Source organism: Sinocyclocheilus anshuiensis, unplaced genomic scaffold, assembly GCF_001515605.1.
Source record: "Sinocyclocheilus anshuiensis isolate Anshui unplaced genomic scaffold, SAMN03320099.WGS_v1.1 scaffold1805, whole genome shotgun sequence".
Lineage (NCBI taxonomy): Eukaryota > Metazoa > Chordata > Actinopteri > Cypriniformes > Cyprinidae > Sinocyclocheilus > Sinocyclocheilus anshuiensis.
In genome coordinates, this window is record NW_015540382.1 from 179,919 (window position 1) to 196,025 (window position 16,107).

The 16,107-nt window shown below is 40.1% G+C and overlaps 2 protein-coding genes across 2 annotated transcripts in view; both read left to right on the forward strand.

Moving 5' to 3' along the window:
• The first annotated feature begins 72 nt into the window (after positions 1–72).
• On the forward strand, positions 73–7,649 carry tamm41 (TAM41 mitochondrial translocator assembly and maintenance homolog). Its single transcript, XM_016484604.1, has 8 exons — positions 73–393; positions 516–698; positions 1,985–2,077; positions 2,958–3,108; positions 3,514–3,659; positions 5,439–5,604; positions 6,386–6,448; positions 7,394–7,649. The coding sequence occupies exons 1-8, from the start codon at positions 259–261 to the stop codon at positions 7,468–7,470; spliced, it is 1,014 nt and encodes a 337-aa protein (XP_016340090.1). The 5' UTR covers positions 73–258; the 3' UTR covers positions 7,471–7,649.
• A 118-nt stretch (positions 7,650–7,767) lies between these two features.
• vgll4b (vestigial-like family member 4b) overlaps positions 7,768–16,107 on the forward strand; it is a 45,576-nt gene continuing 37,236 nt past the window's right edge. Inside the window, exons 1-2 of the mRNA XM_016484606.1 lie at positions 7,768–7,902; positions 8,492–8,568. Coding sequence (XP_016340092.1) covers positions 8,505–8,568 — 64 coding nt within the window. The 5' untranslated portion in view covers positions 7,768–7,902; positions 8,492–8,504. The remainder of the gene's footprint in view (positions 7,903–8,491; positions 8,569–16,107) is intronic.

Sequence of the window (16,107 nt, forward strand, 5' to 3'; positions counted from 1 at the left end):
GCGCGCGCGTGTGTGTGTGTGTGTGTGTGTGTGTGTGTGTGTGTGTGTGTGTGTGTGTGTTCCTCCAGACCGCACGGTGGCGCGAACTGCTCACTGAATAACCAGCGCTCTGTGGATCTTGACGATGAAATTGTCTATGAAAAGTAGCTGCTTCTGTGCTTCTAACATAGTTAAAATATTCAGCAGACGAAAAACAATTAGTGATCGATACTGTCACTCCTCCTGATCGTTACTGCTGGTTTTCTCGCTGTGAGCGCGATGTCCGCGATGACCCCAGCTCTGCAGAACAGCAGTGTCTTCTACAGGCGCGTCCTGAGCCGCTTTCCTCGGGACATCAGTCTGGCGTTTGCTTACGGATCCGCGGTGTTCAGACAGACTGGAGGGCAGATGGAGGTAAGAAACAGAGCTTTAAGCGACTGTCATCGAAGCAGATCCTCTTCTGCCAGATATCTACCCCGTCAGGCTGTCTGTGCTGTCTCTGTGTGCAACATCACGCTCTTTGGTTTGTGTTTCAGAAGAGCATGCTGGACTTTGTGTTCGCTGTGGATGATCCGGTCACATGGCACACCATGAACCTCATGGAGAACAGGAAGCATTACTCTTTCCTCAGGTACCTGGGGCCCAAACACATCAGCAGCATACAGACCGACTGTGGAGCTGCAGTTTACTTCAACACCCTCGTCCCTGCTGAAGAGCGGGTATGAAACTCTGTTTGGCAGATCTGTGATTGTATGCTTGATCTATCTATCATATTTCACAGAATAAAACAGAGCAAATAAAGTGTACTGATATTAATATAAACAGTATTCTTCCACCAAACAATGTAGCTCCTCAGAAACAGTTGTGGTTGCTACAAAGTGGTTGCCGAGCAACACACAGAAGTAAACAAAGGTGTGTGTTACTTTGTAGAGTAATTTACAACAGCTTCGAACGCGGCTCAGCCAATCAGAATCAAGCACCGGAACTCTCCGCTTTATAATAAAAGATCAAACTAAGAGCCCAGCATATGAACGCAATGCTCTAAGTTTTATGTTAAGCGTTTACCTCCCACTGCAAAAAGTGATAACGTGTTGTAGTTGTCAAGCTGTTAAAGAGCTATTTCTACCTGCTCTTACGCTTAAATTTAGTTTTGTTAGTGGAAGATATTTATAATGTTAGGCTTAAGTAGCATTTTTAAAATAAAAAAAATTAATGAATTTAGATGTCACCACATGAAGTGCATTTTTAGATGATCATTTCGTTTAATGTGGCTTAAAAGACCAAATTCAGTGCGCGCTTGCCACATGGACATTACAGCTGCAGTGAATGATTTTGTGCTCATAATGCAGCATATATAGAGTTATTCATTTAATGTATGTTTTTCTCCAAATTGTATTTATTTTTTACTGTTTTTTTTATTTTCCTTTCTTACTGCAAGACATGAATTTTGCTTGTATAATTTATTTTCTACTATTAGCGATGCTTATGTAGGCCAGTGTTTGAACTGAGACATGTTCTGGCCATTAGCCTACATTAACTGTAATGAGCTTACTATTAAACTAAATATGTAGACCGGGGGCCTATAACAGATGTGTGTGTTATTATTGTTGAAGGATCCTCCTGCTATTGCTAAAATAACAATCAAATCAGAGCAGCGGCACTTTCGCCTCTACGTTCATAGACTAAAAGAGCGATATCAAAATGACTACACACATTATACAGCCTATATAATTATAGCAAATGCATCAATGCAATGATAATTCACCTCATTCATTACTGTTAAATCAGTTATGTAATTGGGGAGATGGACTCAGTAGTATGTTGCAGCAGGTGCACAATAAATCTTCATACATGACGTCACTGCTGGTGGGAGGGGCCCCATCTCACTTCTTTAAGAAATATTAATTTCTTACCAATCCCAAACTCCTGAACAGAAGTATATAGTCCAAAAAAAAAAAAGGAAATGTAGTTTGTTTGATGCACTGAAGTCGTGACTTGTTTGCAGGTGATCAAGTACGGTGTGATTAGCACAGATGCTCTGATCGAGGACTTGCTCCACTGGAAAACCCTGTATGTAGCAGGCCGATTACACAAACCTGTGAGTATCTCCTCCAGCTGATGAGATCAGCCGCTTCATGCTGCAGTTACACTGAAACCAACAGATGCAGAAACTGAACACACGGTCCTCCACACCTCCAGAGCACTTCTGGACCTTTTTGACTCCAGTTATTGTTTACTGTCAAGGCCCATGACTTTTATAGTTATGGATAAGGATTTTACAAATATTATTACTCACAATTCTTGCTCGATAAAATAATTTACAGCTTGACGTGACTACAAAAATGTGTATTCGTTATAAAAATTCCCATGGGGTTATACGATTTTTATACTTTACATGACTTTTCCAGGTCTACAAATCACACTTTTAAAAGGAGGCTTCCTTATTTGTCCAGATTTTCTAAAAAAATAAAAAAAAAGCTTTATACAATACTGGTTGTGTGTGTCAAAGCAGCTTTACAGTGTTAAACAGGAACATAGTTTGTCAATGATGCAAGAGGACAACAACAAAGAGTCATTTCTCCAGCTAAAGTCAGTTTTGTGTCGTTTGAAATAATTTTGAGCCATCTTGAGGCCCCTAGGTTGAGGCCCACTAACACTTCCTAATAAAGATCACTCCTGTATGGTCATCTCCATCTTAAATTGGTCTCCATATGCGTTTTAAAATAAATCTCTATGTATTAAGTGACGGTATATTTTGCAAATGAGCTGTCTTTCAAATGCATTAGCTCATCAGTAGTAGATGTGTTTAGAAAAGTTGTCACTGGACATTTGTTGAGCAAATGCAGGTTTGCAGTCAGTGAAAGTGTTAATTTTGGACACTTTCAGTGTCAGATACTCCGTGTAGAGAAGTCCGCTGTCAAATCAGTGTTCAAGTGTGAGTAACTACATGTCAGTCATGTTTTCCCCCCTCTCTCTAGGTTCGAATTCTGCTACAGAGTGAGCATGCAAAACTGCGGGCCGCTCTCGTAGGGAATTTGAAAAGTGCCGTGATCGCTTCTTTTCTCATGCTGCCGGAAAGTTTCTCCGAAGAAGACCTGTTCCTCCAGATAGCAGGCTTGTCCTACTCTGGTAAACATTTTTTTGCGTTAATTTTAAATTTTTACCCAAAAGTGTTTTAAAGTGATACTCACTAGCAACATGCTAGTAACTTGCTAATCATACTAGAAAGATGCTAGCAACATGCTAATCATGCAAACAACATGCTAGTAACACCCTAGCAACCGCCATGAGTACCCTAGCAACGGCATAGCAACACCCTAGCAACCAACCCGGGTACCTTAGCAACCACATAGCTACACCCTAGCAACTGCCCCACGTACCATAGCAACCGCCTTAGCAACCAACCTAAGTACCCTAGCAACCGCATAGCAACACCCTAGCAACCACTCCAAGTACCCTAGCAACCACATAGCAGCACCCTAGTCTAAACAATTCCTCAAGCAACTCAATGTATTCTTCCTCGTCTTTGTGTAGGGGATTTCAGGATGGTGATCGGTGAGGATAAATCCAAGGTTTCCAACATCGTGAAAGAGAACATGCCGCATTTCCGGAAGTTATATAACAGTATTCTTCAAGAGTGCCCGCAGGTGGTGTACAAGCCTCAGCAGGGCCGGCTGGAGGTGAGACATTCATCCTGAGCTGGAGTTCTGTGTTCCTGCAGACTGTGCTGTTTTCCTCTGAGGCGAGGCGGTTCTCCCCCGTCCAGGAGACATGAGAGGAGGCACTGTGGCCCTTTTCTGACAGATTCAGTCATTCGCGTAAGCTAGAGGAGAGCTAAGGAGGCCAATCCCACAAAAACAAGCTCTTTTGCATTAAGCATATATGAAAGCTGCTTTTAGCATCATTTGGATGTTTTACATTATTGTCATATGCACGTTTTCTCCATAATTCACATTACCAATGCAGTAATTCATTATTTTCATCAATCTGAATGCGTTTGTAGATTCCAAAAGCGCTGTTTAAATAGACCCTAAACTTTGCAATCCAATTCTATCAGTTTGTATTTTGAATAGAATTATGTCACAGGAGCTAGCTGTGAGCATAATCAGTGTTTTGGCTTTGATTACATATCTAAATGTGCGTCAGCAAAGCTTTTGAGCAAGTTTTCAGTCTCCTCCACTGACCGGCTCGTCACAGTACTGAATCGAGAAATTACTCCAATTCAGTGGTTAATATTTTCCTTTTATTTCCTCATTTTCCTAATATTTTCCTCATTACGTAACTATTACTTTAAGGGGTTTTATCTGCTCTGCATCGTGCCTAACAATGGACTATACCGTCTGTTTATTCTAAGCTGTTTATTCAAATACAGTATGTGGAGCACAAAAATATCAAGCTATTTCTTGCAAATACTTTTAGCGTGATTGCATTAACCCACCAAATCGTTTGACAAGCAGTCACATAGCAGTAACAGGCTAATGTTGCATTACATCTCACGTTCTTTGCAGCGAATTCATTACGATGACATAAAATATTGTGATCGAGCGTACAGGTAATAAAAAATGAATTCATGATCTCATCCGTGAACATGCCTTCGTTATTGCTTTGAAAATGCGACCTCTAGTGGTGAAAACATACATATTGTGCCTTTAAAGGAGACATATTATGCCCCTCTTTACAAGATGTAATATAAGTCTCAGGTGTCCCCAGAATGTGTCTATGAAGTTTCAGCTCAAAATACTCCACAGATCATTTATTATATCATTTTGAAAATGCCTATTTTGAGTGGAAGCAGAAACACACTGTTTTTCGGGCCTGTCTCTTTAAATGCAAATGAGCTGCTGCTCCCCGCCCCCTTTTCCAGAATAGAGCTGCGCCATTACAGCTCAGACCTGCTAAAAACATCTGTTTTGGTTCTGATTATCATGTTTATCGCGCTGAAATCATGCGTTTTAAACCATATGAGTTTAAACTTCTGATATAGGGTTTTCTGAGCGCACACATCCGAAGCACACGCACAGAAAGCGGCTGTCACAGCATGTGAGTACTAAACTAAGTTCTCATTCACACACAAGTTTACGTTAAAAACACACACGAGTTACAAAAACAGTGGGTTATGTCTGTGAAGGTAAACAGCTGGGAAATAAATTGCATGTTTATATTAGATCTGTGGCAGCAGCAATATACAGTAAATACATCAATATATCCTCTGCTCTGTTGTCTCCTCTGAGGCTGGGACTCTAAACAGTGTTCTGTGCTCGTCTGTGCAGCCAAACACAGAACAGTTAGCATGCTTCGCTCAAACTCCTGATTATAGCACTTAAAACCTGGAAAAGTCCGATTTTCATGATATGTCACCTTTAAGAATAAATAATGAGGATGCATAAAATACAGTGCAGTTGTTCTAGCACAGCTCCAGTGTATTTATTCAGGATGTCTGCATGTTTTCTGTTCTCTAGGTGGACAAAAGCCCGGAGGGTCAGTTCACGCAGCTCATGGCTCTTCCTCGCTCTCTCCAGCAGCAGATCACGCGTCTGGTGGAGCGTCCCGGGAAGAACAGAGATGTGGAGGAGATCCTGCTGCAGGTGGCACAGGACCCAGACTGCGGCTCCGTCGTACAGCAAGGTCAGGGACGATGGAAAATGTCAGTCATGTCCACCTGCGATGCAGCCACTACACGTACTATAACGTCTGATAAACCACGAGCCACACCGGAGAGCTTGAGCTCTTTTGAAATAAACCATTACACAAGATGAATGAAAGAGCAAATAAGCAGTGGTTTTCACAGAGACTCGCTGAACTGGCCGGCTAGGTTTTGGCGGTGTTGAGTTTCTCCGGCGGCCTCACCCACATGTCTCTTTGTCATAATAACCGTCAGTGCATTCCTCACAAACACCTGCGCGAGCTCACGTGCTACACTTCACCTTTATGGGAAGCTGGAAGAGCATTTGCATCTGATCTGATCTTCTCGACACATCACAGTGCCTTTGCAATGACAGTAGAGTCTTGATTGACTGGATGTTTGATTGAGTTCAAAATGTATTTTAATAATTAAAAAAAAAAGTTTCTCATGTGCATCTCTCAGTCACTGTGAGTAATCTCTCAAGGCTCTTAAATGACCGGTTCTGTTCATAAAACCGACAGATATTTAATGATATTTTGGTCTGTCACTATTCAGAATGCATTGCATCATTTGAATCCACTATGTAGTTACATTCAGTGTCACTTACATTTCATTTAACTCGAATATAATTAAGTTGTAACTTTTTTTTTTTTAGTTAAATTGAATGAACATATTCACTAATAGCTTTTAAAAATGATAGCAATTCTGCCTGCTGTTGGCTTGTTATGATTGCTAAATGATGCTTTGTTGGATGAATCATACGTAATTATGCTTTCTTCGCAGGAATTTCATCAATCGTGAAATCCTCCAGCATAACACAGAGTGCCAAAGGAATCGCCACTGCTGGTAAAGGACCTTTAGATTTCATAGTTTTGTCACTGATTTTTGAGGTGTTGTATTCAAAACTGTGAAATGAATGGGAGAAGATCTCTACAGTGTTCCAGAACACGCATGTAACATTTCAGTGGACTCTCTCTTTGATCTTTGATCATAACTATGATATAAGCATTTTCTTAGATGTTCTCAAAGCATAACTCAATACTTCATAATAGATTGAAAAATATAAACTTCAGAAATGTTGACATACTCTATGTCTTGATAGAAGGGGTTAATAATAATAAAAAAAGTCAATTTTATCACAATACCAGATAAACATTACAGAATCAGACTTAAATGAGTGCTGTCGAACGATTAATCACAATTAACCACATACAAAATAAAAGTTTTTGTTTACATAATATGTGTTCTGTGTATATTTATTATGTATATATAAATACACACAGATACAGTATATATTTTGAAAATATTTACATGTCTATATATTCATATAATTTATATTATAAATAAATATATTTAATATACAAACATAACATATTTTTCTGAAATATATACATGCATGTGTGTGTATTTATATATACATAATAAATATACACAGCACACATACATATATTATGTAAACAAAAACGTATTTTGCATGCGATTAATCGTTTGACAGCACTGTTTTAAATATAATTATTATTTTTGAATTAGTTGTTTTTAAGGCCCCATTAACAGCAACACCAGGAAAATGACTATTTAATGCATGTGTGATGTGCTGAATATGAATATTTTGTCTGTACCCTTTTCTTAGAGCTGAAATCTTTGGTACTTTTGATTTTTGTTTTGTAGTTTATTATGTTTCCTCCCAGAACTCAGTCACTTTTGGCATTTTCTGAATTGTGATTTGCAGAAATGTATTTTCTTCGCGTGTATTAGTGAGTGACAGGACTGCTGTTGAAACTCTTTCCGCAGGTCTCGTCAAAACCGTGGCATACAGCGCAAAAAAGCTGCAGAAAATGTGGAGAGGCTGGCGCAGAAGACCATCATGACTGACAGCAGTTGTGTCAAATATAGTGTCATTTCCACAGTTATTTATTGACAACCTAAGTATGAAGCTGACTAATGACTGAAGCAGTGACTCGTTCTCGTTCTCGAATGCACAATATTCCTGAGAAAATGTCAATAAAGGTTTCTAAGTGCGTTTAAGTGTCTTTTTTCATTGGCGGACTTCCCCTTCACCTTGTACCTGTTGCAGGGATGTGACGTCACGCGCTCATTAGCATAATGCATGCTGATCTCATCCCGCTGACCTCGACCAATGGGAATGCTCGACTCCCATCACCTGCTAGGAAGAGAATTCCATCATTCCGCGCATTCTTCCCGGCGCTCGCGCTACTCTGGATCTGTCGCTGTCTGGGGCTCTCAGCTCGAGATCTTTCATCGACTTTGCGATTGGCGAGATTTCAAAGTGGCGCTACAAGGTGGGATGTAGTTTACATGACTAAACCGCTTGTTTTTTTTTTAAATATATGCAACACTACATACATATATAAGTGAGAGTGAATATATATGTGCTTTATGATCATTGGGAACCATTGTAATCAAGGAAAGCGCTCCTGCTTCTCAAAGACGGCACTTGTTACAATGCAACGCCTCCCGCTGAATGATTTACTACCGGATACAAGAGTGTTCTGGAATATGGGAGTTCCTGCACTTTCATATGCGACCACGTTAATAAGTAACGCTAGTAAAACACTGATGACTTTCTCATGTTTAACGCGGCAACCGAGGCGACGCAACTAAAGTTAAAGCCGTTGCGCTCGCTCCAGAAGTCGTGTGGAAGTCTCGCAGCTGTGCTGGGGCTCTGGAATGCGCTCTGTGGAATGTGGAGTGTGGGAAGTGCTCCAGACCTCACATGTTTGCAGTGCTTATTCTGGGAATCCATGAGAAAACATGACATGCCACGCACCGCGTTGTGGCACAGCGCTTCCCAGTGCTGCGAGAATGAACGCAAATGCATGTGGTGTTGATTTCTGAACCGAGTTTAACAGTCTGATTTTCCGTGCTCAGGGTCTGACCCAGGATGGAGACGCCTTTGGATGTTTTGTCAAGAGCAGCATCTTTAGTGCACCAGGATGATGAGAAACGTGAGTTTACCAAAGTATTCCATGTCAGACTAAAGTCGTGTTTACCTCGTTGTTTTCCTGTAGGCCATGGGTTCGATTCCCAGCGAATGCATGAGTGCAAAATGCAAAAAAAAAAAATGAATTGAATGCATAATGCAATTCAAGTCGCTTTCTGCCAAATGCATAGCTGTAAATGTTTTGTAGTATGACCAATCATTGTTTTATTTCTGCCTTTTGATGAGATATTAACTCAATATTAATTGCATTCCTCTTCCTTGTAGTTTGAAAGTATTGCTCATAGAGTAAGCGATCTCTGTTGTGTTTCCATAAGTGAGGCTCATGGCTTGAGTCTGTGTTTGTCCTGTGATCATTTACACGAGAGATGCCCTTCGCTGCAGCTGTCTTCAGCTTAATGCACTGATGTATGATAGCCCAGCACAGGAGCTTATGAAACTTTGAAAAGAGCCTTGCTGTTTGCTGTCACATGTCCCTCCCTGGGCTGCCATGAGCTCTGCAGTGCTTTCCATCAGAAATTCCTTCCTAGATTAAGCACCAACAAATCCTACTCAACAGGCGTTTAGTGTTATTGGAATTCATTGTGCAACATCTACATGTTGCAGCGGCCCGTTCCGTGTGGATCTGTTGGGCTTGTGTTGACAAAGCAGAATTTGGTTAGAAGCACACAATGTGGTTTGCAAGCAAGGTAATTTTCTCCTAAACATCTTCAAAGCTACTAGAATCACCAAACTGAACTTCCATGGTCAAACAAACCGATGAACCAGTGCTGCTGTGCTCATCTGCTGAAACAAATCGAGAAACGTTTCAGTAGCTTCACAGTGTTTGAATTCGCTGGAAATGTGCTCACCCTCAGTCCATCCCAGATCAGGATGAGTTTGTTTCTTCATCAGATTTGTAGAAATGTAGCATTGCATCAGTGTCTCAGCAATGGATGCTCTGCAGTGAATGGGTGCCGTCAGAATGAGAGCTGATAAAAACATCACAATAATCCACAAGTAATCCACAGCACTCCAGTCCATCAGTGAACATCTGGAGAAGACAAAAGATGAAACAAATCCAGCATTAAGACGTTTTTAACTAAAACACGAGTCCATAATGTCCAGTGAAAAGTGGTCTGTTCTGAATCAGGAGAGAAATCTGCTCAGATCAAGCACCGTTTACAAGCCAAAACCGCTCTAAACAAACATGTGGCTGGATTTTGATGTGAGAGACAACAGGAGATGCACTTTTATGAAGCGTTATTATGAATTGTGGTCTCATACGGAAGTGACGTTTTGATGTTAAAAACGTCTTAATGCTGGATGTGTTTCAGCTTTTGTCTTCTCCAGATGTTCACTGCTGGACTGGAGTGGTGTGGATTACTTGTGGATTTTTGTGATGTTTTTATCAGCTGTTTGGACTCTCATTCCACCCATTCACTGCAGAGCATCCATTGCTGAGACACCGAGGCAGTGCTACATTTCTACAAACCTGATGAAGAAACAAACTCATCCTAATCTGGGATGGCCTGAAGTATTCCTTTAATCAATCCATTGAATGGCTTATTGTCTATTAGCTGGTATAGTACACATTTTACATTAGGTCACTTGAGTTTACTCCTAAAACCAGAACTCTCCTCTAGCGCCTTCTGAAACTTTTGTGACTCGCGGAGCGGGAAGGAAACTGGGTCATCATGTCAGAGCGTGTGTGTTCTCGCATGGCTTGCTGCAGTGACAGTGGATGTGCATCTGGGACTGCCCTTGTGTTTCTTCCTCCCCCTGCTGTGTTTTTGTTTAGCGGAGGGCTGATGTCATGTCGTTGTGTGTGTGTGTGTGTGTGTGTGTGTGTGTGTGTGTGTGTGTGTTTTTGTCCCCTCACAATGCGTCTGACCTGTTTTCACAATAGTGCTGGCGCTGCGAGCTCCTCCTGCTCATTTGCAATTATCACAAGCCTCTGGAATCGTTCTAACTGCTGAACACTTGAAGAGAGAGCGGTGACTCAGTGAGGCGCACGTTCGGCCCAGACTCTTGCGTTTACAAGCCACGGCAGCGCAACAACTTATTTCATGAGATGGGAGAGCACAATTACACAGAAGGTGTGGTTCTCTTTGACAGTCTGAGTCAGGTGACGGCTCGCATTTGGCTGCGCGCTCGAGGCAAAACAGCCCAATCACACCATATCCTCTAAAAGAGTCACACAAACACATCCTGCTTATGCTGTCTAAATCTCTTTTAAAGTAACTCTGTTTCTCAAGGCTAAGAACGCATCCAGACTAACTGCAGTCTTCTAGAAAGAGTCATGTTACATTCTGTTGTCAGACGAGTGCCAAACGTCTAAAAGTTCTCATTCAGAATTGATTTTTAGTAACGGCCATTTAAATACAAACCTACCATGAGCTCGGAGGTGAAGTGATGCTTCTGCTGAATCAGTGTGATTTTACATTTATTTATTTATTTATTAAAAAAAATGAGTTCAGGAGCCAAATTAATGGTGAAGAACTACATTATCCAAGAGAGATCCACCAATCACAAATGCATTGCTTTTATCATGAAAACATAGACCTAAATCATGACAAAAGAACTCGATAGCACGGCCCACTTCCATAAAGCAAGTTATGGAGTCAGTAAGATTTTTTAATTAAATTTTTTTTGGAAAGAAACATACTTTTATTCAGTAAGGACGCATTAAATTGATCAAAAGTGACAGTGAAGACATTTATAATGATAAAAAAAGATTTCTATTTGAAATAAATGCTGTTCTTTTGATATGTCTATTTATCAGAGAATCCTGGAAAATAAAATGTATCACAGTTTCCACAAAGATATTGGGCAGCACAACTGTGTTCAACATTGCTAATAATCAGAAGTGTTTCTCGAGCAGCAAATCAGCATATTAGAATGATTTCTGAAGATCATGTGACACTGAAGACTGGAGTAATGACGCTGGAAATACAGCTGCGCATCACAGGAATAAATTACATTAAAATTGTAATAATATTTCATGGCTTTTACTGTATTGTAGGTGTGGGTTATGTATGCAAAAAAAAAAAAAAGGATATTTGGTCCAATTCTCACTATTAACTAATTGTTTATTAGTATGCATACTAAAATATTGGCTGTTTACCAGTACTTATTAGGCACATATTAATGCCTTATTCAGCATGACCATATTCTAGATCCCTTAACCCAACCCCTTACCTAAACGTAAATTAGGAGCTTATCGAGGGAAAACTCTGAATATGTGTTCCCTGATCTAAAGTGTTATCTGATATGCTTAATTATGGTTGATAATGACATCGCACAATATGCACACATTTTTCAGGAAAGTGAGTGAGCCATTCATCAGTCAGTTAGTGTGCTTGGAGCTCAATGAACGGCTGTCAAACATGAGCGTCTAATGCTAAAAACAGGTTTTGTGTCAGTACACACCTCCTCGAGGGCTCTTGGGTCGTTTCAGCAGCACACGTGTGTGAACCCAGGTTTTTTGGGTCAGAGGTCACAGGTCAAAGGTCACTGAAGTCAGGCGCACATCATTGTTGTTTGTCAGCTGTTGTCCTGACGGATTCCAGAAAGAAAAGGCTAGCAGCAATGTGAAAAATATAGACTGCAGGAATAAAAGAAGTGCGAACTGATTCTCTCAAACATCATGGTAGTACAAAACACATACTAGAAGGGCTGATATACCGTTTTTTATCTGCAAAAAAAAATAAAAAATAATATTGGGTATTTATCTCGCATCTGGCCGATCTGAGAGTCACTTACCAGCATTCATAAGTCATCATCGTTTCATTTTTTCTCACATTTTAATTTTTATGGATTCCCTTTTAATGATGAATTAATTGTTGGTAATCAAAAAGCGTGTCTTATTTATTAAAACCATGAAACTTATACAATTTAACAACAATGTATTACAAGTTAACGAAAAATAAACCTTTAGGGTCTATGAAATATGTTTTATTTCTATTCATTTCCAAATTCCATTTTATATTCCCCCCAGTTCTGTGTTTTCTGCCTTCATTTTTCTGGATTCTGTTTAATGACATGTTTATAATCAAAAAGCATGTCTAATCAATTGAATTCATATGTTCTTTAACAGTTTATTTACAGTACTTGTTTATTACAATAATATAATTATTTATTTTTAAACCCGTTTCTGGATTTAATACGAAATTATTATATTGGTGATAATCAAATGAGAGCATTACAGAATGAAAAGTTTAATTAATCTTTCAAAACGTAATCAAATGAAATGTTCATTTATTTTCTGGCAAGCAAAGTGCTGCACAACAGGGTTGCCGAAATCATAGGGCCCTAATAAATCATAAAACACAGGATTTGGGGAAAAAATAAACTGCTTTATTGGTTGTATTTGCACTTCTTTATTATTACTAAAAATGCAGTGGAATCATTTAGTTGGTTTTCCATATTTGTGATATTTGGGTTCTGCTTTTTTTTTTTTGTCTTTTCTTTTAACTTGTGGCAGAAAGTCGTTACCTTAGCAACCACATAGCAACACCCTAGAAACTGCTCAGAACACCTTAGCAACGGTCTCCTCCATTGTTGTGGTGCGTGATTTGCTCAGACAGGCACCGCTAAGAAAATCATCAAAAATACCAAACTCCAAATCTGCCCGAGCTCTTGTCTTTAGTAAGATGATTATTATAAAAGTGGCTTGATTTGAAGTAGTTTGAAGCGAATCAGTGTGTGAATCTGCATGTTTAATCCGTTTTCTGTAGAGAACGTCTGTTCATTTGACGAACGCTTTATTCAGTTCACTGAATGTTTTATTCAGTTCAAGCTCAGTTGACAGCTCAACCTTTTCCCATCATGTTTGGACTTAATGTGTTCGTAACATTGCCTAAGGTCTTCTGGTTGTGGTTTGGAAAGTGAGAAATGCACTGGTAAAGCTTTAGTGACACTCTTCTAATCAATGTGTGTTTGGACTATGCAAATAAGTTCCAGAGGAGGAAAGAAGGGTGGGCCACACTGTGTCCCCCGCTCTGATGGAAACAGCCAGTCACAGCCTGGAAATGGAGAAGCACCAGATTGCAATCTCCTCCTCATCGGAAAGAGATAAAGGTACACTTTCAACACAGACTCTTCTTGTTCTGAGACTTTCGTCCAGACACTAACTACACGTTCTGAGTGTCTGGCCCATGAGGGAAGAGGCAATAACAGCTATAACGATGACTCTACATGTTCTGAGTCTCCATCCTAGAGAGACAAAGCAGATCGACCAAGTTCTGAGTCTCTGAGGCAGAAGACATATAGACATTGCAACAAGTTAAGCTCCGGCGAGCAATGCTTCACTGCAAGGTACTTTCTTCTGCGTGTTCCAGACCCTCCAGGGCCACGTCTGCGCTCCAGATTTCAGGATTTCAAGACTTTTGCCTCAATAAACTCTGTGGTATCTGGATGGCATCTGGTAGTGGAAAATGACACTTATTACTACAGAGGATGTTAATAAAAAAAAAAAGACTAAATTTGTCACAATTTTGACAGATATGGCATGTGGTCGGTTTGATTTAGAAACATTTCCAGATGCCAGTAGAGATTAGAAATGAAGAGAAATAAACAAGAGAAAACGTTTTAAAGCGCTTTCTCGAAAATAGTCTGGGATGAGGAGACGTGAGTGGGATTTTGAGAGAAACACCAAGAACCTGCAACGCTGCGATTGATAAGCTTGTGATATCAAACATTGTATTTGTTTTTTTTTTTTTATGTTTTAGTGAGGGTTACATGAAGGAATGAAGGGTTGTATAAAGGAAAATATAAAACCCAGTGCATCAAGAGTTTTTGTAGACCTGAATCTGTTTTACATTATACAAGACAAGACCACATCTTCACTGAATGTGGTCAGAATCTGTTTCTCTTTTGACAAAGCAAAATAGTCTGTTTTTTGCACTCAATCAGATGGAAAGAGTTTCAGGCTGGTCTGCGTCTGGGACGTTCCACGGTTCTGACCTGCTTTTTCCCCCCATGACATTTCTTCATAGTTTCCGCTGTGTTTTTTTGGTCATTGTCCTGCTGGAAACTGAACATCTGTCCGTTTCAAGTTGCTCATGCTGACAGCATCATCTGGGCTGAACTGGATCTGCACCAAACACGCTGCTTGTCTTCCAGACCAGATACCTCTGCTTTCTTCCAGAGGGTTTCAGGTCTTGCTCCACGGTTTTCTAGTAAGTCTGGGTGTGACTTCATGTTTCTCAGAAGTGGGTTGTTTCTCGTGGCTCTCCCAGGGGCCAGTCTGTGATATCTGGACAGTTTCTGCCAATGCAAACAGCCACTGGTTTCTTGTTCACTTCTGTGAGAATGATTCTCTCATGTTGGTTTGCCATTGCATCTGTTTAACATCGTCTGCGCGTGCGATAAATGGCATTCATATGTTATTTGTATCAAACTGCATGTTGAATGTTGTTTTGGTGTTCTGTTGTAGGTTTAGGACTTTTCCTCCTGATCATAGACGGCACAAAATCTCATCTCGACACTTTTTATTGAATGGTTTCACTTTTTCATTTTGTCAGTTCATCTGAATACCAACATTTGAAGATTTAGTCGAAACTGATGAGGCTAATTGATCTGATTTTGCGTCAAATAGTGATCTGTGTTTTTTTAGTGAGATTTGGGCATTCATGTTTTTAGGTTTGTGGAGTAAGCTATATTATTTTGAAGTGAAAAGATTCAATTCGATTCTGGGCCCCGGAAAGGCCCTGAGTGGCGTGATGTTCCTGGTGCTATTTATTATTTTAATGCTTGTTAATCCTGTAATTCATGGGGTTAATATTCAGTAATTAAATAAGATAGATGTACATTTCAGACACGTTGGCTTTTCAATAGGCTAACTGAGTGAAATTCAATTTGCATTCATCGTGTTGATATTATGACATATCTTCAATTAAAATAATGACAATTTGAATGCGTAAATATTCATATGACATGTATGTATATAAGCGACATGTAGATAATAAGTATATTGTGTCGGGTGCTTAATGTAAATGCATACTAGTTAAAAGTGGGGTAAGCAATTTTTCAAAAACGCTTTAGAAAACTGATTCGGGCCGAATAGCAAAACAAACTTGTAGCCAGTCAGCAGTAAGGGGCATGTCTACGCTTGATGTGGAGGAGAGAGCGTTCAGTGCACAGGACGGACATTAGCCGAGCCGAGCGACAGAAAGATAGAGATGGCGGATAAAAAACAAAAGAGGAAAACGTCTGCGGCACAAAAGAAGGCTTAAGGCAAGAAGTAGGACTCGTGTAAATATGGGATCAGCTTTCCAGCGCTGGAGAGAACTCAAGGAGCGGAAGGCCTGTGATCGGACGCCGAGGTTGCTTTGTTTCTTCTCGATAGGTGAGTAACACCGTGTCTGCGCCGCAACAGCTAAAGTCTGTCTAGTAAAAGCGACCGTTGAAAATCATTTGACATTTGTGTCAATACGTCATGAATAGAACGCAGCAGCAGTTTTCTGTCGGGGATTTGTCATGCCGCGCCGCATCCAGTGTAGACCATAGATATGTATATATATATCTACGGTGTAGACAGCATCACTGATTATAATGAGTTCTA